Source organism: Harpegnathos saltator, unplaced genomic scaffold, assembly GCF_003227715.2.
Source record: "Harpegnathos saltator strain DR-91 unplaced genomic scaffold, Hsal_v8.6 scaffold58, whole genome shotgun sequence".
NCBI classification, from domain to species: Eukaryota; Metazoa; Arthropoda; class Insecta; order Hymenoptera; family Formicidae; genus Harpegnathos; species Harpegnathos saltator.
This window is the reverse complement of record NW_020230404.1, coordinates 702501-729376: the sequence shown is the minus strand read 5'-3', so window position 1 is coordinate 729376 and position 26876 is coordinate 702501. Positions and strand designations below refer to the sequence as shown.

At 48.5% G+C, this 26876-nt stretch overlaps 1 protein-coding gene across 50 annotated transcripts in view; it reads right to left on the bottom strand.

The window, feature by feature from the left end:
- Positions 1–25776, bottom strand: part of LOC105183462 (longitudinals lacking protein, isoforms A/B/D/L) — a 207640-nt gene extending 181864 nt beyond the window's left edge. For 48 of the 50 annotated variants that reach the window (XR_003113695.1, XR_003113694.1, XM_011141626.3 and 45 more), the window contains exons 1-6: positions 22710–22872; positions 20486–20686; positions 18867–19252; positions 18517–18760; positions 18061–18238; positions 15920–16060 (exon numbers count right to left, since the gene is read on the bottom strand). Coding sequence is in view for 48 of the 50 variants with exons in the window: in XM_011141626.3 (XP_011139928.1) it covers positions 15920–16060; positions 18061–18238; positions 18517–18760; positions 18867–19252; positions 20486–20686; positions 22710–22820 (1261 nt within the window). In the remaining 2 variants the exon portion in view is untranslated. Of the gene's footprint in view, positions 1–15919; positions 16061–18060; positions 18239–18516; positions 18761–18866; positions 19253–20485; positions 20687–21504; positions 21524–22709; positions 22873–25594 lie in introns of those variants that run through there. The other 2 variants (XM_011141584.3, XM_025303829.1) reach the window with 2 other exon arrangements.
- Positions 25777–26876: the final 1100 nt, after the last annotated feature.

Here is a 26876-nt window from a genome sequence, read left to right as displayed (position 1 = left end):
TGCGAGAGAATCAAGAGCGCGAGGAGAAACTTCGAGTGTCTCAAGCGCACTCGCGGACCGTCAACTGGTGTGTCTTTATTTCCGGACAGAAGTGAATGAGAAAAAAGTAAAAAACATCACACTGTAACACAGACGTCTGGTTGACTTTTCGCAACAATTAGCCATTTATTATAACAATGATCGGCAATTAGCGCCGTTTGTCGTTTCTGGCGAACCGATTTACAAAAGTGATCAATAGCGCCGATTGTACTCGCGAAAGACGGTTCGCTTCCCCGGGCTTGCCCCTTTTACAATTTTGGATTTGGACCTGCCCTTTACAGAAGGAGCATCGTGCGTGCGGTACAACGATCGTACAAAGCATATCCTCAAAGAGTCTCTCCCGAAACGACGACAGAAATTTCACTCTCAGCTAAAGGATCCTCCAATTCGCCGAACTTGAGCTTTCTACCGTGTCGACTGTTACGCGGGAGAAGTGTCTCGGTAATTAAAAGAAACTGCGCGAATGTGCAATCAACTCGACAAAGATAAAACAAGATATCTCGAATTCGCAACATAAAAGACACCCGGTATTATGTCTCGAGGAGCTAGTTTGACCGAGAACGTAGCAGCAATATCGAGAGCGCGTCACGAGCCAAGACAATCAAGAAACCGAAAGCAGTTTTTCATTTGCCGAATCAATCAACACGCTTCTCGACTAGGTAACTCCTTCAAGAAGACGCATACATCACTTGGTGGTCCTCGTTGATACGCGGAAAATCGAGTCGACCCCGAAGCAACGCGCGAGAAAAGATAACTGGAAAAGAAAAAAAAAAAAACTGGCAAGATTTCCGCTTGCCTTCCCCAAGAGAAATCAAAAGCAAATTTGTCGAAAGATCGCCCGCAGCTTAAAGGCCGACTCGAAGCTCGCGCGCGTCGCCGTGCTCCCAGTTTCCAGCGAGCGATCCAACGTCGCATGTCCGCACCCATGGAAAGCGGTCAACGACGGTCGATCGGCCGAGGAAACCTCGAGGAGTCACGAGCGATGAGAGACGTGCGATACCTCGAACGCGTTACCTAGCGTCAGCGCAGACAACAACGAACATGAAGCGCGCGGACGTACGAGAGACTCGTGTTTGGCGTCGTGACGGCACGGGCTCATCTCCGGGGTGGGTCTTGGACGAACCCGAAGTACCCGCCAGAGAGCGAAAATTGGAAGACGAGCGGAGAGAAGAAAGACCACGATGAATCGACACGCCGCTCGCTGCTGCCGCCGCCGTCGCCTCCTCAGTCGTTGCTGTCCTCGCCGCCGCCGCCGCCGCCGCTACGGTCGCTGCCAATGACCCTGGTGCGCGAAGTCCCTGCGGACCATAGCCTCAGCGCAGTCCCGGCTCGATGACCCGGACACATCCGGCTCCTGGAGTAGGGCGCCAAGTTGTGGCCCGTTCTCTTCTGGTGCACCCGCATGATGTCCAGCCTGGTGAAGCGCCGGAAGCAAGTGCCGCAGACGAACTGCTTCTCCACGCCGCACTCGTAGCGCAGGTGCCTGTCCAAGGAGTACTGGACCGAATAACGTCGGTTGCAGCGCGAGCAATGATACCGGAGAATCGACTCTGAAACACCGTGTGGGTCGCTCACGCGCGGTTCCTCCCCTCGCCGCGCGGCTGCTTCGCGAGTCGTCGCGTCCTGTCGTGCGTGTCTCGTCGAGGTCTCGAGAGAACGTTACGGTCGTGGACAGGGAGAGATTGCCCGGCTATTCCTTGCCCGGAAGTCGCACGAAAAAAAAAAAAAAAATAAAGAAATTCGGACAACCTTGTCCGTCCACGATCGTAGAGGGGAGGAGATCGCGAAGATGCGGAGGATTGTGAATCGTCGAGCCCGACGAAATCAAAGCGCGCCTGCGCGAAACATGGTCGTCGGGGGAGCGGGGGAGGGGGGAGGGGAGTTTATTTCATCCGGGGGATGAGAATCCTGGCTCTCGATCGAGTACCCGCCGGCCGAAGGATCCACCTCTGTCGAGGAGCGACCGGTCGCAGTCGTCACCCCGCGCAACGCATTGCGCCGCTAATAACGATCGCTGCGCAGCAATAATTAGTAGAACGGCAATGGATTGCGACGTGGTGTTCGCGCGACTTCTCGTCGTTCGTCGCGGAAGCGTCTCGAGTGTGCGGAGCTACGGCTCGTGTCTTTTTTCCTCTTTTATAGCGCCCCTTTCGAAATAGAAACGTCAACGATGTAGCAGCGGTCGCACACGAGCGTCTCGTGCGGGGGAATGTTTCGCGTCGCGTCGCGACGTCCTGAAGAGAAGCAACTTCGCGAGATTCGTAATGCGCGCACGTTCGTGAAAGAAGATGGTTAAAAACTTGAACTTGAATTGAACGGAGCTTGTGCTTCCGGCTGACGGGAGTAAATCCAGCCCTGAGCGCGCGCGTAGAATCGGTCGATCAGGAGGATCCTTCGAACAGCGAAACGACGATCCTGCGATTCTCCGTGAACTCACGGGAGCCCGAAATTTCCAGCGGGCGGGAGGAAACCCTGCGAGACCCGCAACGAGTTGGCCACCCGGCTGGAAAGTCGTAGCTCGCGCGGGGAGATCGTTGTGGAATTTTCGCGGAAAGTACACAAGTCCGCTCTCCTCGACGATTCCACCAACCGCTCTCCCCTCGCTCGTCTCACGGAACTCGCATTCGCGTCATTCGCACATTCTGCGGCTTGCCAACGAGGTTTTTCGCTGAAGCTGTCGATTACGTAATCGCTGGTATTTAATCGATCTCGCAAAAACGTTGGCACTCGGTGATATCTGCGGAAAGCGGCACAGTTGGCGCGCGCGAGACGAGAAATCGGAATCTTGCCGTTTACGTCGCTTTTCGCTCGACAGCCGAGTGCCTCTCGGAGGACACTCCGAAACCGGAAAATGTGCAAGGCTGAGGAGACTAAAGTTTCATCGAGCAGCTCCAGCAAAAAACCGAAAATCAAGCCTCGTTGAATCCATCACCGAGAGACGGAAGTTTCGCACGAATGAGGCAACGATTGTTTCGATCCCGCTCTAGTTTGATTGCATGTGACGTTTGCGTTGCGATGAGGCTCCCTATAATTCTAACAAACCTCGACAAAGTGCTCACACTCCCTCCCCGATCGTGAGCGGTGCAAGGACAACAGTCGATAGATCGCTCGTAATCTGGCGCCTTAGAATCCGACCGATCCAAGAGTGCAGCCTGCAACGATCTCGCGATCCGGATCGGTTTTGCATGAGCGCGCGACGACGGAACGTATTTGATCTTGTCTTCCTCCCCCCCCCCTCTCAACCCGCTTTTGCATCGAGCCCCATTCAAATTTAGACATTCCACTCACACACGAGACACGTGCAAGGACGACGTGTGATTATGTAAGACGTGTGAAGAGAGACAGAGCCCGGTTTGATTAAGGTCTTTAACCGGAGGAGTTTTTAGCACAGCCCGTGAACACGTCGAGAGGAGCTGAAAAGTTGAAACTTGCAAGATAGGAGCAGGAGGAACGAACGAGGACGTACCCGAGGACGAAGGCAGAAGGGGATGAGGGAGAAGAGGAGGCGAATAAACACACCGTCGACGGTGTGTGATAATTTGTCTTCGTTTAGCGATCATTGCGCGACTTTCGGCGACGAACGTGGCGCAATCCTCGCTGAACGAGCTCGAATTCACGTGAAAGAGGAAATGCACGGAAAAAAAAGTTGACCTCTGCCAATTGAAACGCGTGAGAAAGGCCGATGAGAATTGTGAAACAAATTCGTCAAAATTTACCGATCGACAAGCGCAATTGCAATGTCCATCGCTTGTCACAACGTAGATAATGAAAAATTGTTCCATCCATCGTATCCCGAATGTGTGTGTAAAACGATCGTAAATTAATGACGATTTCAGAATACGACATTTGATGGTTCATCTCACAATTGAGAAAAAAAAATATATCGGAGAAACGTGCCAAGAGAATATTTTATATATAAATATATATATAATACATGTAATAAACTGTTAATACATAGCGGCAGAAATAGTGATATATAATTTATAAACTCGAAGAATACATCGAACATGCTGATTGCAACAGCGTGAATATTCAAAATGCCACTTGCGAGTCCGCGGAGCTAAATCTTCCGATAATCGCCGAAAGATTTAGCCGCTTGAAATGAAGAAATTAAAAAAAAGTACCTCCTATTTCTGCCGGAAATATTGTTGTATATGTATGTAAGAAAAGTGGAAGGGCGCCTTGCGTGCCGATACAACACGCAAGACTAAATACTTACGCGTACAGATCATACCTTCTTACCCTTTACCGTTTACGAACAGCAGTGTGGTTCATCACGAAAGCAGCACCCACATTCTTGCGAACATCCGACTGACGGAGAAGCTCGCTCCCAAGAAGGCAAAATGCGCGTTCTTGAAAACTGCTCTCTCCATATCGACACAAACACACACGCACAGTAAACTCGTGCAACATGCCAAAATATCTGGCAAATAGTCCGCACGTCGTTATTTAACAACGTAAAAATCGTAAAGCCATATAAACCTTTCTCAAGCAAAAACGATGAAGCACGCGATAAACGCGTGAAAAAAAAATGTTCTCTGTAAATAAATATTCCATTATGTATGTGTCGTTTCTCGCACATATATACATACGTACATACAAGAAAAACATTCGTCATATCAAATTTGCATTCAAATTTGTCGCACAGCTGAAAAATAAATTGTCGCATAAATATCACGTGGGAAAGAGTCATCCAAATTTCTGCACGACTCTTGAAGTGTGAGAAGATCATGCGGAAAAAAACGTGTCCCGTAAAATCTAGTCAAATATTTAAGGAATCGTATGAGAAATCGATGCCATTCAACAGATACACAAAAAAACGCACTTGGAGTACAACGATGAAAAGAACCTGTAAATCCATCAACGGAACATGTGGCAGTTGCGTCAAACTGAATCAAGATGTGTAAAAAATGCGGACAAATCAGATTGTATCTCGGTATAGTAACTTAAAACTTATAATTAACTTATAATAGCTTACAGTACAATTTACCAAATATACGAGATCAATCGCGGCGTAAAAGTCTTAACTCTATTTACCTAAAGTTTACCAATACTGTACCATCCTGTCGATACTCGGTCCCAGCTGAGGCATCTTCTTTGGAATTCTCACTCGAAGGCTCAAAAGACGAGACCTTCGTTTCACAAATTATCTTGCGGACAAAGAAACGCACATGGCGCGCATATGCGTTCGGCTGAGCCGAACTAAAAGTAAAATGTCGCAAGTAAGAAAGTGAACAAAAAGTCGAGGAAAAAGCAACGAAGATAATAAAACCATCTTCCTCGAGAGATCCGAAAATCCCGCAAATCGGGGATATTCAAAGTCCTGATCGTAAATGAGATTGTTTACCTGTTCTCGAATCTCCCACACGAGACTCGGGAAGCAAACCATGTCATCCGTGATCCTCTTCAGTGTGTCTAAGCATCTGCTTCTTTCTTCTTCTCGTCCACCTCTTCTTCTTTGGAGCTGTCGCGAAAATGCGAACGACAGCTCATTGACGGAGATTCGAGAAAAACGACAATGCGCTAATCAGCGAGCCAAGCTGACCGGAAAGTCGCGAGAAGAGCGGAAAAAGCCGCTGTTCTGCAACCCCTTTGGCTTAAATCCCGTGAATTACGACGGCGCAGAATCGTTTCTTGAACTCCTCGTAGAAAAGTCAAAAAAGAACCAAGCACTCCCGTAGCGCGATTTCTCCAAAGTTCAAAACCCTATCAGTTTCTCCGCGTTATCAAGACCGCAAAATTAAAACATTTACCATCCTCGATATCGGGAGAAACAACTAGGATCTCTGAAACTTCAGCGAGACGCAGCTGGCAATAACGATGAAAAATGAAAAAGCGTGTATCTTTACGACGCATTCTGCGTATCGCCTTGCGTTCTTCTCGTTGCCGTCGCCGAGGAAATAAGAAACTCGGTCTCTTATCGCATCGGAACGCCGCGAGAAGCAACACAAAAACGATACGGAGGAGAAAAAAGCGTCGACACACGCGAAAATGAACGGTTTTTGATATTTAAAACACAGGACATTCAGTCTCTCCCTTTCACAGACACACGCTCGCATTTTCTCGTCCACTACACACACACACACACACACATCCACACACCGTTCACAAAGGAAGGGGAGATAAACGTAGCAAAATAGAAAAATGATAAAAGTCGATAAGAAAATCTCTGTATCGCAAATGAAAACACGACGGTCGTCTGCAAGAAGATGATTCTAATCAGCTTACCAATAATTAAAGCCACCGACTTGCACACGCGCGGCTGTTTTCACTCGCAATAACGTCGAAATCACACACACACACACATACACACATACATACAAGCACACTCCTTTGATATGTTACGTACACCGTTCCATCGTTATGCAGATAACGACCGAGATACGTGCGCGCGTTAAGTATGCGCTACCTTTGAAACACGCGTATGCATAAATTAACGAGTGCAGAGCAATAATGAGATTACGATTATAATACGAGGTCGACCAGTACCTTGTTCGCATTTACCTTTTTACCTGACCGCTATGTAAGATCACCTTTTTTTTTTCTTTCGTTTACCTCGTTCAACCAGATCTTACCCATACGTTACCCATAAAAACAGCTGCGGTTCTTCTTCGATCTTCTCTCTTGCGGGTGCGCGGCGGAAGCTGTGCTCCGCGCGTGAGAAAAAAATCGATGTAACAAAATCTCTGTCACGCGCGCCTCAAAAAAGCGAGAGCGCGGTGCAGATAACAGAGAGGAGAAAAGAAAAGAAAAACCCGTGGAAACGGTGAACAAACAGAGACAACTCGACGCGCGGAATAACGCGCACGAGCCGCACCGATTTAGCACGTTAAGCGCCGATATATGTCTCGGTGATTTCCACGTGGCCGAATTTTTTTCATGCGAATTTTCGGGTGGTGTCGGAGAGATTTCGCCGGCGAAGTCTCCGTGAACTTCCCACAGACGCTTAACGTGCTAAACTTCATGCGTAATTTCGCGGTACTCGAGCACCACTCGTAGGAAAAGCCTTTGAGACTCGTCGAGTCCGCGCGGAAGTCATCGTCTTGATGACACCAGCTCGAACGAACGTTCGAGCAAAGGCATCGCAACGAAGATTCCCGAATAAAACGGCCGCATCTCCGCGCACAATGGCGATTCAAACAATGAAATAGAAGAAAAGAAGAAAGCGCGACGCTTGTCGCGACTTGCCGAACGCGCCCTCGCGGCAAATCGGCCGACGAAGGCGCAATTTTCGTTCATCGGAGACAGACGGTGATGGTTCCTCGGGAACCGACAAACGCGCAAAAAGGGCACGCTTGCCGGTCTCTTCTCTCTTCTTACACAGGATCAAGTTCTTCTTTCGAGGATGACCCTGAGGAAAAGCCGTAATGTGCGTCGCTCCGGTCGAGAAATCGCTCGACCGTAGCCGCCGACGTAGCTTCTCCCGGTCGCCCCTATTTCCCTCCCTCTCCCTTTCTCTCTCTCTCTCTTTTCTCTCTCTCTCTCTCTCTCTCTCTCTCTCTCTCTCTCTCTCTCTTGTTCTCATCTTCGCCCTGATCTCGAGCTCTTCCCCATCATTGTGGCCTAGACACTTGGGGGGCGGGTCAAAGAACACAGAGATAGGGAGCAAATACAGAGCAAAATTGTGACATGGCATGGTACAACGACAACGAGAATCCAGTAACAAGTACAATACCATGAACAATAATGACAACGATGTAAATATATGTTTATATGTACGTAATCTTTATAAATATATATATTATGTATATATATATATGTAGGCGAAATCGAGTAGAAAAACAGTATTATATAAATAGTGTTAAGCATATTATATATATATATGTACGAGGTAACGTGTAAAAATATATATATATATATATTTATATGGAGTCCCTTTTTCTTTCGAACGCTCATATGTATACATATATGTATAGCACGTATACGTATGCACATATGAGAGCCTCTTTACTAGAGATATGTAGTAATCGGGTTAATTAAATAGTTTCATGTTTTATGCGTTACGAACAAAGAAGCGAGTTATGTACACGTGGGTTAGTAAAAAAAAAGTAAATAAATAGGTTGTCGAATGTGTGCGAGCGCGAGCGCGTGCACGTTGCGGTGGATCGCTCCTTGCTGTGTCGCGTTCGTACATAGATTATATATATATATATATATATATATATAATTATATATTGTATATAAATATATATATATATACACACACAGTCTGTATATATATCGAGGGGTGTATATATATATATCAATATGTCCACCTTCTCTCAACTACCACCACCATGCACGTATTACTGTGGTATGCGTCGCCGCGTGCGCGCAAGACGCACCGCGCTAGCGCACTTCCGCAGAGTTAGGGTGTAGTTACACTACCGAAGGAAGCAAGGCATGCAAGACGAATTACGCCAAAAAAAATAAAAAAGATATGGCACAACGCAAGATGGGTTAAGAACTATATCGAGTGTACGCATACACGGAATGGACAAAGAAAAAAATTATATATAAATATATATGTAATATATATATAAATATATAAACTGTTCACACATCGTTATGTTGAGATATTGTAGGTAATTTTCAATGCTCTTGGCGCGCGCGCACTCTCGCGCGGCCAAGATTATCTGTGTGTGGCACGTGCTTTTTTTGTTCGTCTCCGACCACAACCCTTTTTTCTTGTTCCTTTTTCTTTTATATAGAGAGCCGCAACCCAACATGAATGCACATGTGCAACTGAACACGACGACGCGGGAGAGGTGACGCGACACGTAACGCCGAAGGACCTCGAGAGAATCCTTCGTGTATCATGAGGATCGATCGGTCGAGTGACCGCTTGGTGAGTCGATCGATCGATCGATCGATTGGTCGCGCGATTCGGCGTGTCCTCGCACGAAGAGGAATTTCTAGGGAGAGCTTCCGGTTTCGCGACTTACGGCCAGCCGTAGTGGGCATGAATATGCGAGAAGCGTGCGTAGAGAGAGAAAGAGAGAGAAAGAGAAAGAGAGGGGGGGGGGTAAAAATAGAAAGAGATGGAAAGAAGAGGGGAAACAACAGGTATACCATTAACGGAGAGAGGGAGGGGGAGAGAGAGAGAGAGGCAGAGGCAAAATCGCGAGGTGAACGAATTCCTCGCGCTCTCTTTGGCGTGCAAAGACAGGAAGAGAGAAAAGGAGAACGCGAGACACCCCCGGGCGACCTCGACGTGTATGTAGAGCGGTGAGATCTACTTAGAGTGCACGGCTGGCCGTACGTTGACGCACCCGGCGCTGCGCACCGATTCTGTCCTCGATTCCCGTCGAGGATAACACCCGAGGATACGGGGTCAACAAATAACAACTGGAGTAACGTGATATCCGCCGTCATCGCGCTGAAGACACGCGACTCTCCCGCAGGAAGCGATCTCCTCTCCACGGTCTTTCCGATTTTTTTTTTCTTTTCTTTTCTTTCTTTTCTGTTTCGTTCTTCGTGCATTGCTTTGACACGCGCGCGCACGCGCACGCATCTTTGCGTCCCCGTTTCGCGACACATCATCGTGCCGTTCACCAACAAAAAAAACACGTCACGGCTACAGTGGGCTGGATTTTGTCTCTTTCGTTATCTCTGGGATCTGAGGATAACTCTCGGTCCCGGACTGGCAGAGGCAAATGCGAGCGTTGTTGCCGGAAGAAACGGCCGAAAGTTTCCAGAGAAAGGTGTACTGCGTGGCGGACTGTGTCCACGCAAAGGGAAACGAAAACGAAAGAGAGAGAGAGAGAGAGAGAGAGAAAGAAAGAGAGAGAGAGAGATAGATAGATAGGACAGATAGATAGAGAGAGAAAGAATAAGAGAATTTCGGCGACGTTCCTTCGGGCAAATATGCGCACGTTTACCTTTACCGTTGTCGCCGAGAACGTATCTCGTGTGTCTTCACGGTAGAAACTCACGAGAGAGAGAAAAAAGAAAGGTCTACGCGCTGCAAACAACGTGGCGCAACTCCGGCCCTAACGATCGCGAGCATGTCATCGTTCGTAGTTTGCGACCGATCGCGAAACTCGAAAAGCAACATGTACATGTGTATGTGTTGTGTGTATATATGTATGTATGTGTGTATGAACATGCTTGTGAGTACGCGTTTCCAAGTATAAGAATGCATACATAAGAAAAACAAAACTGTAACGAATAAAAGTGTATGCGTGTAAGTGTACGAGAGAGCTTTCAAGGTAAAACTTGAAACAGAACGGATAGACCGCGCGTGTGCTCTTTCGAGGTCAGCGGAGTCCGTGGAAAAAATTAAAGAGAAAAAAAAATAAATAACAAAACGGTCTGATCGATATCGCGGTACCTCGAAGGAAGCGATTCAAGTATTCGGCTCTCCGAGAGGCCCACAGCTTTCCTTTCTGGCTTTTCCTTCAAACGGTCCGCACGGAAACTAGATTCAAGGCAACAAGTCTCTGACGGTGAAAAAAAACGACCTTCGCTATCAATGCGAGCATCTGTCCGATGTCTTTCTTTCTTCAAGTATACGCGCGCGCGTGCGCGGTACACCACATAGGTGAGACGACGGTATACACCGACGTGTGCGTGAGAAACGAAGAAAAAAAAATACGGAGAGACACGACTCTTCTACTCTCGCTTGCCGATCGTTGGCAAACGAGCCGGCAAAAGGGAGAAGCTCTCGCGATTGTGTGCGCACCTGGCGCGTGACGGTAGCGAAACACGAAAAGGAAATGGAATGAGAATCCGCGCGTGTCGAAATCGCCGCGCGCGAGATCGCGACGAAGATTCGAGTCTGAGATTGTTACACTGAGCAACGCTAGCATTGACAGAGAGGTCGCTCCTCTCTCTCCGAAATTACCTTGCCTCCCGCGTCGGATCACCTCGTTAGGGCGATCATATACATCCTAGAAACTACTCAGGAAAGAAAAAAAAGAGAAAAAAAATACAAAACGGAAACTCCCGCGCTCGCGTCTGGCAAACAAAACCCCCTCCTCCTCTTCCTCCTGCCTAACAGGCTAACCTATCCTCTTCTCGCAGGACAAAACAAACCAGCATATTTCTCTCTCTCTCTCTCTCTCTCTCTCTCTCTCTCTCTCTCTCTCTCTCTCTCTCTCTCTCTCTCTCTCTCGCTTTCTCTCTCTTTTGATGTCTTGAGAAGGTCTGAACTATCGCGCCTCAATGAGAACCGGGAAACTAAAGCATACCGTTAGTCGCGTTAGTTCTCGAGTTGGCGAGAGCGCCGTCTTCCGCTTTGCGGAGCAACACGCTCCGCTCTTTTCGCTCCGAGGAAGTCCCACGCGCGCGGATCCCTAGTTTCCTCCGATTCGCGAAGGATGCGGCGGCCGATGCGCGCGCGATTTCCGCTCCGCCATCTGGGCCGCGCGCGACCGGCTCCTCTTTCTCTCTCTCTCGCGCGCGCGCGCACACATACACACACACACACCCACACACGAACACACACACACACACACACAACTGCATCTGCTAACGCGTTGCGAGCAGCTGTCGACCGGCTGGCAGATGCAGCGCGGTGTGAGAGGCAGCTGGCCGCGCGGCGTCTCGGCATGCGGTTGTCAAACTGAGACACGGCGGCCATGAGACCGCTTTATTCTCTCGCGACGTTTCTTCCCGTTCGAATTTCCGTTCGTTCGCAACCGTGTCGCGTAATCGCGCCGAGTAATGCACTCGTGTCGATTAAATGCCACCTTCGGGCCTCCATTCCCGCGTCGGTCGGGATCTTACGCGGTGACGTCACACACGCATTGCCGGATAAGTAACTACAAACAACGACGGCCGAAATGCGCGTATCTTCCGTTCTCGAAAGGGAGAAGATTCCGAAAAGACCGCGATGTTCCGAGATAACCTACGACAAACTAAGCAACCTACGATAACTCGTAACAACCTGCGACACGGCGACGCCACATGTCGCTATCGCGAGCGCGAGTTTCGACCTCCGACTCATTAGCGTTTCTTGTTACGCGCGTCTAACAATATTCGCGAAATGCGACGCCACAAGATCTTCCACTATCTCGTCGGGAGCAAAATTCGCATCGATATCGCGCGTCATTAGCGCGCTGCGACACGGCTCTGATCGTTACGTAATGCCGCACCGTCGCTCCGATACGGTTCAACGCCCCTGTGCCGCGAAATCGCGATGAATCTGGGTCATATATCTCGAGACGGAGGATTTTATTGTATTTTCTGCTGAGCTATCTCTCCTGCTCTCCGTCTCGGGCGGACGCGACGCTTGTTGTAGCCGCCGGTAATTCGAAGATCGTTCCGAGAGAGCGCCGCGCGACCAACGCACCCTCGTCGGCCGATAAAAACTGTCCTACTTCTTTCTTCCTATTTCATTTCTCCAATTTCGAAATCTCCTTATTTCCTATTCCTTTCGCGAGCGCCGTTCCCGACAAACTTATCGCGACCGACGATGCTGGTTTTTCCTTCATTATCGCGCGCTTCCTAAGAGACCGCGTACATCACCCGACATTACTAAGAATAAGAATGACTCCGTTGACTCTTCTTTTTCGAATGTTCTTCGTCATGTGGAAGTTGCGTAAGTCGCTGGCGTTTTACGGCCGGACGTCGGCGAGTCACACGTCCACGAATGTCCGATCAAATGCGCACGCGCGCGCTTGCGTTTGGCCGAACGCGCACGCAACTCCCACTCGGCCGCGCCGAGTAAAACGTGCATGACGCGAGACTCATCAGCGATCATCTCATATCAACGATCGTATGTCGAACGTATAATCGAAAACGGGCTTGACTTCGGAGATACGGTCGCCCTATGGCACGCACGCACGCACGCACGCACGCACACGCGCGCGCGCGCGAATAAGCCAACGTCGAATGTGTGCAAGCGCGAGATAAAAGAAAGCCGTGCGTGCGAGGCGCTTTATTCGCGTTGCCAAGTCGCTCTCTACACTGTCGTCACGTGACGGGTCTAGGATCACGGCCACAATGCGCACGTTGATTTTATACCGCGAGTCTCCGCGAACCTTCCGTGACCTTGCCGGATCCCCCCGCCTATGAGAGAGTCAGTCGATGTAGGCCTCCGCAATATACGTATCTTCTCCGCGCAATCATCGCGACGTCAGTCACGTCGTTTCTCTCACTCGTTCGCTCGCTCGCTCGCTCGCTCGCTCGCTAGCTCGTTTTTCGTCCTTCTCTTTCCGCCGCGACAGAGAGATTCCCCCGGCGCGCGCGTTCACACTTCCCCTCCATGCGTTCGCGTTCTAAGCTCTATCAGGCCCAAGGCCAGCGAGTTTTCGTGGGAACGTCTCGACCAAATTGTCCGTATGAGCCTTACACGCGCACACACACGCGGAGCGTGGTCTCACGAAAAAGAAAAAAAGAAGAGAAAAAAGAAAGGAACGATCGGGAGGCCGCGATAAATAGATTATTGCGACTAGTCGCGACGGAAAAATCCTGCCTGCTCAGCGCGATAAAATAAATCCTGTTGATCGAGATGTAACGTTAGCCGGTGTGTAAAAATAGAGGAAGCATCTGATCGAATCGCCATTTCAACTGATCGACCTTGGCTGGAGAAGTCGCCTCTTCCTCCTTTATCGATTATCGAGCACAACTGTATAGCGCGCAACCTCGAGTCGCACAATCGGCCTGAATAATACTCGCCGATTAGATATACTACAATCGGAATTCTAGAACGCGCGCCGGAAAATTTTATAACGACGCGACTATAAAACCGGCTTCTCGCGACGATCAGCGTAAAACGATCGCCACGTGCGCGTTGGCGTCGCTGCGCAGCAGCGATGTAAACCGAAAAACGATGAAGGAACCTCGCTTCGCGGCGTCGAATTTCTCGAAAGACGTCGTGCGAGTAAAGCGCGCGCGCGCGCACGGCGGCGAAGGAAAAGAGCCGAGAGGGAAAGAGAGGTTGCCACTCTCCGCGCAATCGAGACGGAGAGAGACCACCCCCTCTCCCCTCCCCTTCCCGACCGGTACATTCCTCGGAGAAGCTCTCTCGCGTTGCCCCACGGCTTCGATTTCCCATAGCAACAAGAAGGCCGCGCCGAAACTGCGCGGCGGCCTTGGAATTTTCCTGCGTCGTTTTTCCGCTTCGCGTGGCACCTATACGATGGGCGCGGTCGTGAAAACGTAGAAAAGTCGCACGCTCGCTCGCACACACGCACGCACGCACGCACGCGAGTCGACATGACCCGCGCGCAGCCGGCTTCAGGGTTTCCGTGAATAATTCCAGCGCGGTACGTTCGTCGTTCCATATGGAAGTAATGATAAGACCACAGATCGTAAAATCGCTTTTTTTACAATGCGGTTACGTGTCGAAGCTCCGAACACGTTTGAATTTATCATGCGACGACGCATTACTCAACTTCGTGGAAGCTCGCGTGAAACGTGGAAAGAGCGGACCGGTTTCGAAGGTAGAGATCATTGAGAGAGAAGGGAGAGAAAGAGAGAGCCCCTGCCAGCCTGTTTGCCTGCCTAGCTATCTATCCATCTATCTCTATCTCTACCTACCTACCTACCTACCTACCTACCTACTGATCTTTACACCCACGTGTGTCGAGTCACTCGTGACGCGCGACTTCATCGTCTCATCTAGCAACGTGTGTTTCGAAATTGGCGAAACGCCGCTGACGCTTCCTCGCGAGAGAGATCGAAAAATGCGCGGGAGACCGAAAGACTGGGAAAACTACCGACGAACTTATTTCGCTTCGCTTCGCGACACGAGCAATCCAAATTTGTATCCGTCTCTTCGCCTTCGATACTCCATCCTTCATCTACTACATTCTCGATCTGCGTAAAAAAAAAATTTTAATCGCGATCGGAGGGGGTTGTGCACTAATATTGTTATCGTTTCGCGCGACTGTCGTTCGTGTAACGAGATATACACAGCTAGCTAATGGTCGCTTTCGTGCCGTTTCACGGGGACGAGAAAATGGCACGAGGACTGATCTCGTGTTCTCCTCGGTTGATGGTGATCGCGGAATGTCCTCTCCGCGCGATCTTACTCCTTTCGAAGGAGAGAGAGGCCGCAGCGTCGCGTATTACGAGGCTAAACGAAGACGAGCCGCGACTCACAGAGAGAGGAAAGACCGCGCATAGACTACACCCGGCGACGAGGTGAAAAGCTCGTGGGAAACGCAAGGGGAAATCGATGAAGAGTACGATACGACGCGGTAGAGAGAAGAGGCGCGCACGGCAACGTCTTACGTCAGCCTCGTGTCGCGGCGCTACGTTAAAAAAAAAGGAAAAAGATGTGTATGTATACATACATACATGTATATGTATATATATATATATACACACACATATACGAGGAACTCGAGAATTTATAACGGAAAGCTCTACATGCCCTGATAGATAAAATAAAAAGCTCTTTCAGAGACCGTGCTACACTTGAACGCACCGGAATCTAGGTTGAACCACGTTATTGACAGCGAAAGAAAAATAAGCTCCGCCCGCCTGCGCAATAGGCACGTATTACCCGCGCGTGCATACCCAGCGTAACTCTTATCGACGCACTCGCTTGTGAATGGGCCATTGTCGTATCTGCCGTGTATTATGAGAAAGAGAGAGAGAGAGAGAGAGAGAGAGAGAGAGAAGAGAGAGAAGAGAAAGAAGAGAGAGAAGAGAGAGAAAGAGAGAGAAAGAGAGAGCTACTGTGTTGCACAGATTGAAATTTTCCACACACGTGCCCCGTGCCCATTCCAAGGAGTGCGGCGCGTTCCTCCGTTATTTAGCAATCGCACGTGAGACTTTACGATTAACCTGCGCATATCCCCGGCATGTCGTCTGTATGGAAACATTTCCGCACATGAGATATTCACGGGTGACGAGCCCTCCGAGCGTCGGCGAGAGTCTGACCAATTGCGAGTGCCTATTGTTACGGGGGTCGGAGACAGATGGAAAATGGTGAGGATGAGCCTACCTTGAGAGTCGCGATGGGCCTGAACAGCCTCCTGGGCTGCGAGAAACACTTCATCCGCGGATCCTGGAGCTCCACCAACAGACCCCACGACACCTCCCGCGTTACTTCGGTCACCAGTAACATGCCACGCCCCAAGGCCTGCTAAAATAAGGGGCAAGTATTCCTCCGATAAGTCTTATGCGGCATTCTGTACGGTTTGTGTACGATCTTTCTTTCCGCGACGGTGGGCGTTGAGTAAAAATTTGCAAAATCGCGCGCAGTAAGAGTCGTATGAACTCGCTGCGAGAGCGAACATCCTCGAAAAAGTCGTGATTCACGACTTGGGAAACAGAAAAGAAAAAAGAAAACGCGTACGTCAGTGAAAATATTGCTTTCTAGGGATAAAGGGTGTGCTTTTATTCGTAAACTCTTTAAAATGGGAACAAAAATACTGGGCACAGATGTAAGGACTGACCGATAAATGTAACGAAATACAGGGCTTCACGATTGAAAAGTCGCACGATGTTCCCTTATACAGCGAGAGCGTGCTTAAGATACATTTATATTACACAATAACACCCCTAAATCGCCCCTATTCACGGCTCGTTACAGCAAGTAATACTCGGCAAGTGATGCATGCGGGGAATACCCCGCATGCACCCGCCCCGCAGTCTGTTCGTGCATGCGCGCATCTGCACATACATCTGTACGTAACATTTTTTTTATTTCTTTTTTATTTTTTTTTTGAACAATCTAGAGGGAGCTTATAGATAGTCTATACGCAACATTTAAGGAACAGACAAATAATACTGACAATTCTTTTCCAGACTATTTCAAGTTCAAGTACCCTGCGCAGTCGCAGCACATCGTATTTTCAACTCGCATGCGCATTTCATTTGGATTTACGATGTCAACGACTAGTTCGGAAGTGATTCTTGCCAGAGAGTTTCGATTCGAGAGATAGAGATAACTTTTTTCAACGTCAAACAGGTGCGAACGACGAAGGAATGTGTCTCCAGACAATATGCATGCAATCTACTCGGTACGTTCGATCTAATCCAAACGATCAAATACACGAGATGCAAATCAGTCTTGAAATATTTCAAACGTAACAACACCCCGAACAGGCCGTGATTGTTTAATGATACCGATAACAAATCGCCGCCGATCGGGCTCGACGTGGAATAATAGTGCGTGGGTTATTATTTTCCATTAATCGCGGGCTCATACACACGCACACACTAAGTCTGTCTAGGCTGGATCAGGGGACGAGGTTGCCTCCATCTCCTCCGGACGACGTTCAATTTTTTCAAATAGAACTGCAGCGTTGAACGATTAATGCCGTACATCTCGGACGCCTGAGTGGTGCTAACCCCCTGTAGCAATATTGCCTCCAGGGACATTTTAACCGAGTCTAAGCTATACTTTCTGCCCTGCTTGTTCGCCAGCGATTTAAGCAACGCGCCTACGTCAACGTCTGGTCGCGGCCGCCTCATGTTTGGCACTTTTTTAAGATCGAGGAAATGGGAAGCCCATAGGGCACCACCACCACCACCACCACCATTATCACCACCACCGCCACCACCACCAACACTAACCCAATTCCCTCGAGACCGCGCTCCCGCCCCCCCACCTGCAACGAGGAAACCCAAGCTAGTGTCGGCCAATTATTACACGTCCCGTTTTAACAGATAACAAACAAAACAACCAAACGACTGAGTCTTCGCGACACACCGAACTATTCATTCGTTCAACGTACAAGCCCTACCTACATGTCTACAATCAGTGAAAACATAATTGTCAGCCCGAGTCATACGTCGCGACTCCCGCTCAAGAATCACTGTCCAATCATATACAGACATCAAAAGCTCCGCTTCGATCCAAATGAACGTTTTCATTGGATCGAAGATTCGCTACTCTGTCGTTGACTCTCTCAGCGCAGCGTGTAATTTTATACGGAATACCGGAAATTTCTTGCCGAGTACCCTGTGTATTTTTACACGCGGCACGCGTCTATCAACAATGCGCAACTTCATCATTACGCGCACGTCATTAACGTTTCGTAACGTCTAAAAGTGAGAGAGAAATGAACCCTGCATCTCGCTACAAGGAAACTAAAAGTCGTAAAAGCATCGTAACGGTAATTGGAATTACTAAATTACCAGGATGCTGGGAGGAGTCGTGGGACGGTCCAGCTCGATTGTTGTCCTGCTCCATCTCGTTAAGATCGTTCATATCATCATCTAGCGTCAAATCTTCGACGCCCTCCTCGGTCTCCTCGAGGTATTCAGACTTTGGCTCGACGAGATTATCGCTTGGCTCGGGTTTTTCAAGTGGCAGCTACAGCATATGAAGGCATGTTAGACTCGTCATCGCGTACCGAGAGCCCTTTCTTATAAAAGTGAGAAAAGAGAAGAAACATATAATCCGCGGTGGAACGATAAGATATATCGCACCGTTTCCACTCTGCAATGGCAACGAAAGAATATGGTCCAAGCAGCAGGATAAAGTGCGAATTTTTCTCTACCAACGAGCGAAAGAAACAGCGCTTTTTACAACAGTTTCTATTAGACGTTGGCACACGAGTGCTATAGAACTAGTCTAGTCGCATATTTTACCTGCAGCATCTCGTCGGCGGGCTTCGTTAGCTGTGTCATCAGAGCTGACCTGCCGAGAGAGTCAGTTGGGTCTGCGTGTACTCTCTCCTCCGCTACAGGCGTGATTCCAAGCGACGGGCCACCCATTTGCTGGGGCATATCGCTCGAATTCGAAGCATCTTGGCTTTCTGTTGTTGTATCTTCGCCTGCGCTTCTTCTCCGAAGCCTCTTCCTTTTTCTTAGTATAGGACTTTGAGATCCTTCCCTGGAATTGAAAGAATGGACGAATGTTACAGCAATGTACTCGAATGAAACAATTTGTATCTGCATAAGATCGGTACAACACGACTGTCCTTTCTTCAAGCACTTACCTCGAGGAGATCCCTTTCGAAACTTGCGGACTGGCCGTGTCCTCCGGTAAATCCCCCACGGTACCTTGTGCCATACTCTGCCTAGGAACTCTGTTCTTTTCTATCGTCAGACCGGAAGACGTGTGTGGAATGTCTAACGACGGTGCTGTCGGTTGTGAGACGGTTTTCTGTGGCCTGGAGTCTGCCTTCCTACTTTCACCCGTTCTATTATCGGAAAGACCCCTAATTTGCAGAGACTCAGCGGCTTTGAGAAGAGGTGTCAATTGGTCTTGACCAATATTTACTTCCCCCCTATACATGTAATCCATCATTGCCTTAAGTTCATTAAACGTAACATCTTTAAGTATGAAGATTGGATGCTTGTCATAGTGTTCGCTGAGGAGGCCCTGTAACACGAGAATACATATTCTACCTAGAAAAGCAATCAACATGTAACAGATGAAGGAAATACTTGAAATTTTGTATTGATATACATCTTTACTCATAAAAACATTTAATCGTATAAAGTCTATAGACTTTTGAAGAATACATCATTTATTCTTCTATATGCAATCTATAACTCAAGATCAATAGAATGTACGCAGATGTTACTTTGATGTGAAAAAAACTTACTATCAAAATGATACATTACAAAACAAACATATAGGGGCAAATGAAGAATATGTGGTAAATACAATCATTCAAATAGGTAGTAACAGGTTATACAGTGCATGTTTTTTGCAAAAATTATTTATTGGGACAGATAAATTAATGTAAAAACTTTTCCATATTGCATTGTTAGATCACAAACTACTATTTCTGGAATGGTAAACAAGTTCGAGCACTTTATTAATTTTCATAGGGTGGCATATCCAATTGATGCAGCAGTCTCTCTCTTTCTCTATCGCTCTGCATCCCCACCCACATCAGGGTAAAATCCCAGGGCAAGTGCCCTGGAAATCAGCCATCTTGCTTTCCCTGTATTGATCAAGAGGAGCTAGGAGAGGGGCTTCAGGCTTTTGCTCCCCACTCTGCTCTACTGCACCTCATACTCTTGCCCAGGCAATGTTCAACAAGCACGGCCATCTTGTTTCAACTTAAGACCCCCTCTCCCGCTCGCTTCCCGTCACTCCATCTCACTCCCTTCCACTATATTTCGTATTGATCTAACCCCACAGAACCAATGAGACAAAGAAGCAGCCGGAAAAGCTTCATGGTGTAAAATTATGATTTCTTTTGCATTATTTTCCTTACATCATAATTCTTTCACATAGTACAATAATTTACCGATATAAATGTAAAATAAAAATCACAATATGAGCAAATTTACTGATCAAATTGAACATTATCGCAATGACAGATGTTAATTTATAGATGGATATTATTCAATTTCTGTGACAACAGATATCAGGCATCAAATATAAGAATATAAAACTTGTGAGTGAGAAGGAAATCAAAGGGCGGAAGAGAAAGCAAACTTAATAATTGTATCCGTATCAACATATAAAACACAATATACCAAAAACCAAAAGTATTGACAACTGTATAGCGCAAGAATAACAACTCTTCAAAATCGAAGATCTTTTCAACTAGTTAGCAAACACGCTGTTGGAACGATAACAAAATAATATTACACCCACCTCAAAGTATGGACTGCACGCCGATAGAACTACCTTGTGGGCCTTAAGGTATCTACCTTCCGCTGCCAGGGTACAGTCAACCAGCGTCCCGCTTTCGAGGAGTGTGTCGAAATTTTGTACGAGCGTGCTCTGGTGGTTGTTCCACCTGAGGCAGAACTGCTGGTCGTCCTCCATGGTAGTTCTGTCTTCGTTCCCTCGTTTCTGCACAGGTGAAGAAACGAAACGATGATGCGATGCGAGCGTCGTACAAACGTACCGGCCACGAGTACGGAACACCTCTCTACACGCTATCGATCGACTGAGCCGATGCTATCTCGTCCTCCCGCGACCGATTATTATCGCGCACATCGAGCCGGACAACGTATCCGACGCGAAAGTACGCGTTTCGACTTGTTTCTGTCCCTGCCTTTCGTTCTTATCAATCTTATCCGCAACGCGGCCCTCGCGGGAGGACGACGCAAGCGGAAGCTCCGCAACGAAGCGCCGAAGCTTCCAAAATGGCCGTGCGCTGCAAGCGCGTCGGTCGGTTCGCTCTTCTGGCCTTTTCCTTTGTGCGTGTCCTCGTAACGGTAATGGACTGTCTGGTGGGGATGATGCAGGAGGACGCGCAAGCACCGCGCACGCGCAGTTGCGTCTGGGCTGCGCGCACCATTTGCGCAATAACGGCCGCGCGGAGGCCCCTGGGACTCAGGGGCGGCTGCTGCTATCGCCGCCTCTGATGAGCCTTTTCGCGGGGGGAGACGGTACGCTAAGAAAAAATTCTCTAAGATTTTACGCACCGCGTGTTAAGCGTGTGTAAAGCTTATATCGAGAGAGCGTGTAAATGCCATACTCTTGGCGAAATTTGCGCGAAGAAAACGATTATCAACTAACGAACGTTTAAGTAAAAAGTCCACAAAATTCAAGAGTCGAGGGACCGCAGAGAGGAAAATGCCAGAAAAGTGTAGCTCGAGGTAACGCTACGTGTATAAATTCACGCGATTATGAACTTTGCGAGAACTTGCGACTTGAAAACGAACAGTTGAGCGAATTACTACGATGGCATATCGTCTGAACGGATCGATACGCGCATTTCCATCATGACGAGATCGGCGGTCCTCGCTGCCCGAGGCGCGACAAAACCGGGACAGGTTTAACTCGATTTACGTCAGCGCGATTTGCATTAGCAAGGCACGTAATAAATACGGAAAATCGATCACGCGGCGTTGGCCGACTAAGGTGGGGAACGTCGAGAACTGGACACTTATTGCAGCAGGGGGAATGAAGCCGAGGTACGCAGCCGCGAAACGTAATCGTTGAGTGAGTGAGTGAGTGAGTGAGTGAGTGAGTGAGTGAGAGAGAGAGAATAAAAAGATGGGGAGAGAGAAGTAGGGAGAAGAGGAAAATGAGGGGAAACGAGAAGAGAAGGAGAGCAAAAAGAATAGAGAGAGAGAGAGAGAGAGAAAAAGAGAAACATAAAGAAACCAATCCTCTCTTAGCCTACGCACGATTGCGTAATCTATTTATATTGTTATCTCGTACAAGAGCGTGTTACGTCATGCGGCGCCGGGTGACGGCGTGTATGCGAGCGAAAACGAAAACAAATTGTTGACAGATAATTTTTCCGATTGTATTAGACGTGCGCGCGCGCACGTCTCTCATTCTCGCGAGTGTGCGAAAGTGAGCGAGAGAGGGAGAGGAGAGAGAGAGAGATATGACATGAGAAAAGGGGGGAAAAATTGGAAGGGGGAACGCGACGCTAGGCTCTTCTCGCCCCACACCGTCCCTGGAAACCGCAAAAACGGAGCACGAGACGTGGATCGCAATATGGCGGTTCGCGAGGTCGCGCCCGGACAAAATGGCGACGGGTGAAAAGCTCGCAGGGGAAAACCGTGGCGATCGATGCCTCGAGAGAGCACGCGCACACATACACACACACTCGTCGACCGAATTCCCCGCGCTGATGCGTCGCGTCTGGACAATGGCACTGAAATCGCAAACGGCCGCCTCTCCACGCGGGAAATTCGCGCTCTTCGTATTCCCGACGGCCAGACGACGATCACGAGAAGCGGGACGTCTTTTACCGGAGGTACGTGTCGCGCAAACAACGGACCCGCCCGACCGTATCGTGACTGCTCACGCATACCACGCGCGTTGTAACTTTCCGACAGACACGTTCGTTCCCCGTCCAGCCGCGTTGCATGCGCGCGCGCGCCTACGGTTAATTACGTTAGAGCTCACTCACCCAGTAAGGAGATATAAAACAATCTAATATCACAGCAATGGAGTTGGTGAAAAACGGTAAGACGGCGTGGAGCGTCCCCAGGCCCGGTGCGCGCCTCGAGCGCTGTCCCATACAACAATGGCGTAACGAAACGCCTTCTGGCTCGACCGCGGCAAACGATCACACCAGGTGGCGCGCGCGATCCGCGCAAGAGGAACGCGTTCGCAAAATGAACGAGATGGAAAAAACAGGAAAGCACTGAGAGACGCGCATGCGCGTGGCTCGGAAATTCACCACTGCGATGTGATTGAGAATAGCCCTGCTGCTGCTGCTGCTGACGACGACGACCACGACGACGACGACGACGCTCGAAGAGCCGAGACGCGTACGCGATTTCCAATCCGACATTTCATCATAGCGGCCGCTCGCGTCCGATTCCATCTCGAAGGGGACGTGACTTTAACATCGTGAACGCATCGGACGGAAATATTTTTGCGCCATTATAATGTTCCCTACGAAATTATCACCTTGGAGAATAACGAGCGTCTAATTGTACTTGACGTATTACGACTCGTTAATTTGAGCAAATAACCAGTAATTTGAGAAAATTTGAGAAAATTTGAGCAAATAACCAGTAATTTGAGAAAATAATCAGTCAGTAACCAGTAATTAAAAATAAATAAAGTAGAAGGTAAAGTTGAAGGTAGCATACTTTAAAGTCGACTGACACAATCTTATCTCGAATATTTGCTTTTTTTGTACAGGTAGCGCTCTCTGTCAGCTTCTTTTAGAACCGTTTATTTCAAATTTATTCAAAACGTTGGGCAAATAATTGTTCGATCGATTAAGGTTTCCCAGCTTTTATTTTATTATCTCGTATTGTCACTGTCATTAGCATGCACTCAAAATCATGCATGATGCATGTCAATGTTTGAAAACATGATAGTTTAATGGTGACAGACGTGTTACGTTCGACTCTATCGACTTGTTATGTTTACCGTTTCGAATTGATATCCGCTATGACTCGATGTGCATTTTATCGACATGTCTCATTGCATTTCGTGCACTCGGTCATTAGAATAAATTTAAATTCGGAATCCCAATGAACATATTCCGCTTCTTCATTCATCGCAATGCCATGAACGAGCATTAGCGGATCGATAAAAATCGATCTGTTAATGCAAAAATAAGCGATGTTACCGACCACGAACCTCGCCTTCTTTGGAAATATTTTTGCGCCTATTTTATGTTTCCTACGAAATTATCACCTTCGAGAATAACGAGCGTCTAATTGTACTTGACGTACTACAACTCGTTAATTTGAGAAAATAACCAGTAATTAAAAATAGATAAAACAGAACGTTGAAGGCAGAACGTTGAAGGTATCTTTTTATGCAATTTCCAAACGCAAGTTCCCGCTGCTTGTGTAATGCACACCGATAATCAAAACAAACAATTACGCGTACTGACGCGTCTGACAGGGGCCATTTTGGCGCGAAGGAGAGACGCCGAGACTTCGTCGCGTCGATTCGCATCGATACCGGGAAAATCTCACACGGAATAATCATGGCGGCGGTTCTCCGTAGTTTTTCGTGCGGACATTACGCCTTGGCGGCAGTAATGGCTGACGACCGTTTCCCAAATCCCTCACCCTTTCAGGCGCGACCTCGGTCGCTTTTTCATCCCATCTGTCGGACCGTCTTAGTATAAGGTAATTTCATACGAATGCCGCGCTTGACAACTACATGCAGATGCGGCGCAGGGAGCCGGAGGACACAACACGACGCGAGACACAAACGAAGGCCACGATAATCGCGCGCGCGATAACGCGTCGACTCGCTTATGTAATAAAAAATCGATTAATTGTCTCACAGCGAAGCGCCGCCGGCGCGACTCGAGAACCGAATTGGATCAGCAAAACTCCGTCGAGATTTGCAAACAACACGCGTCTCATCGCGCTCAGCTCGGAGAGCGACACGCAGCTCTGCCTCGGTATTATCGACCGGACCGCGCTGTTTATCAACTTCGACCGACGCACGACGTAAAAACACGCGCGCGGCTCGCGTTCGCACTCGGACGTGAATTCGCACGAAAAATCCCAATGGTCAATCCTCGCCGTCTCGCTCGCGCGATAAACTTCCCGCACGCGGCACGATGAATTGTCGGGCAGGATCCTAAGCGCGAATGTGCATGCAAACGTCCGCGCGGCCATACCGCTTGCTTGAAAATTCCGTGAAAGACGAACACACCGGTGCGCGTCATTTTTATTAGACGATAACCCGTTTAAAGTGCAATAACCTCCGTCCGTCGTATCTCTCTTTCTCTCTCTCTCTCTCTCTCTCTCTTTCTCTCTCTCTCTCTCTGTCTCTCTCTCTCTCTCTCTTCTCTCTCTCTCTCTCTCTCTCGCACGATAGTTCGACAAAAGCCGCATCTTCGATTCCCGAGAACATTTCGCACGACCGGATGAAACGGCGAGCGATCTTGTCGAGAGGGCGAACCTGTTAAAAACGTCGCACGCGACAAGCATCGCGTCGTCGTCGTCGACGTCGACGTCATAAACCGGCCCAGGCTCGCGAGTTGCGACCCGATACGCGTCGCCGTAATGGCCGACATCGTGCTCACGGGCGACAAAATGGCGAAAAGCCCCGAAAAAGCTCGGAAAATCCAGCCGCGCCGGACGCGGCGGCGAGCGCGCCGGGCGATTTCACATGAGAGAAACGCGGCGAATTTGGCGACACGTCCGAAACTACGCGTCGGAGACGAGAGCGGACGAGCGAGCGGACATGGCGGAGAACGACCTGATTTTCCCCGAACTTTTCATGACAGTGCGGCATTCCACACGACACGACGGACAGCGGCGGTGTCGAGCGTCGGAAATTAGACGAGAAGCGTGTGTTGCTACTCACCTATATTGGCACAGTCTAAATATCACAAGAGGACGAGCTTGGTAAAACTACGCGCCGGGTCCTCAGCGTGCACTATCCGAGCGTCATGGGTCCTTTTTACACAATGGCCGTCCGCCGCTACGCGCTTAGTCGATCGATCAGTTTCTGCGAGCGGATAACCGCGACCCGCGGAAACGTTTCGCCCCGTCGCAGGCAGACGCGGCGCAGAACGCTATAATGCGCTTCTGCGCATGACGAACGTCATAGTGGGGATGAAGAGAACAGTCGAGAGGCTCAATGACGGCACAGAGCTGCCGATGCCCCGGGCATCAGCGGTGAGTACATTTTTTGTCGTGCGAAGCTAGAGTGTGAAGGAAAAAGTAGGCGAAGACACGTTGAAGCAGCCATTTTTGAAAAAACGGAGGAAGCCAATCGGACGTTTGCGTTTTATGCTTTATATCTCTCACAGCGAGAATGTGACGACAGGTATCGAAAGAAACAATAACTCAAACCGGATGTAACTACGTGAAAAATATCGATATTGAATTGATCCGAAGCATTCGTACGTTTCATTTCTATGTGTTTTATTGCAAACAAGTAAAGGATTCAACTTCTTCGAAGTTTTAAAACATTTTCGTATGTTCACGCAACATTGTACATGATGGTAACCCTTTGTTGAATCATGCGTAGCTGTGCGCGCGTTTCTGCGATCCCCGTACAGCGATTAGAAAAATATAACCACTGTAATTATACAGATAGGGACGCGGAACTGGGACGAGTTGCGTCTTTCTTCCGGAACAAAATGAATTCAAGCGCGGTGAGAATCGAGATAATGCTATATCTGTGAATAACGAAATCAGCTATTATGTGGCACACATGAATATCCTGCTGTACACCCGCTCGTAAATTAGCAATCGACTGAGTGTCGCGGCTTTTGTCCGAGAAATATTTCAGACGTCTGAGCAACCTATACTCTATGTAGAAAGAAAAAAAAAATCCACGAAACAACTCGAAGAAAACAGCAGCGCGTCCAGAATGACGCGCTTTAGTAACCGCATATTTTTAATTTTTAATTACTCGTTTCCGATCACACGCAGATACTCCTAAAACCCAGTGACAGAAATGAAGTATCAAATGCAAATAGACGAGAGATCGAGTCTGAAATGGCAAAAATTGGATTTGCATTAACAAGAGTCCAAGTGTCAGAGCCTAACAAGTAAACCTCGGGGAACCTCAGACGCCGATTTGTTCCCAATTTTTTATAGTTACTTTTTATGTCAAAATATGAAGAAATCTGTTATTA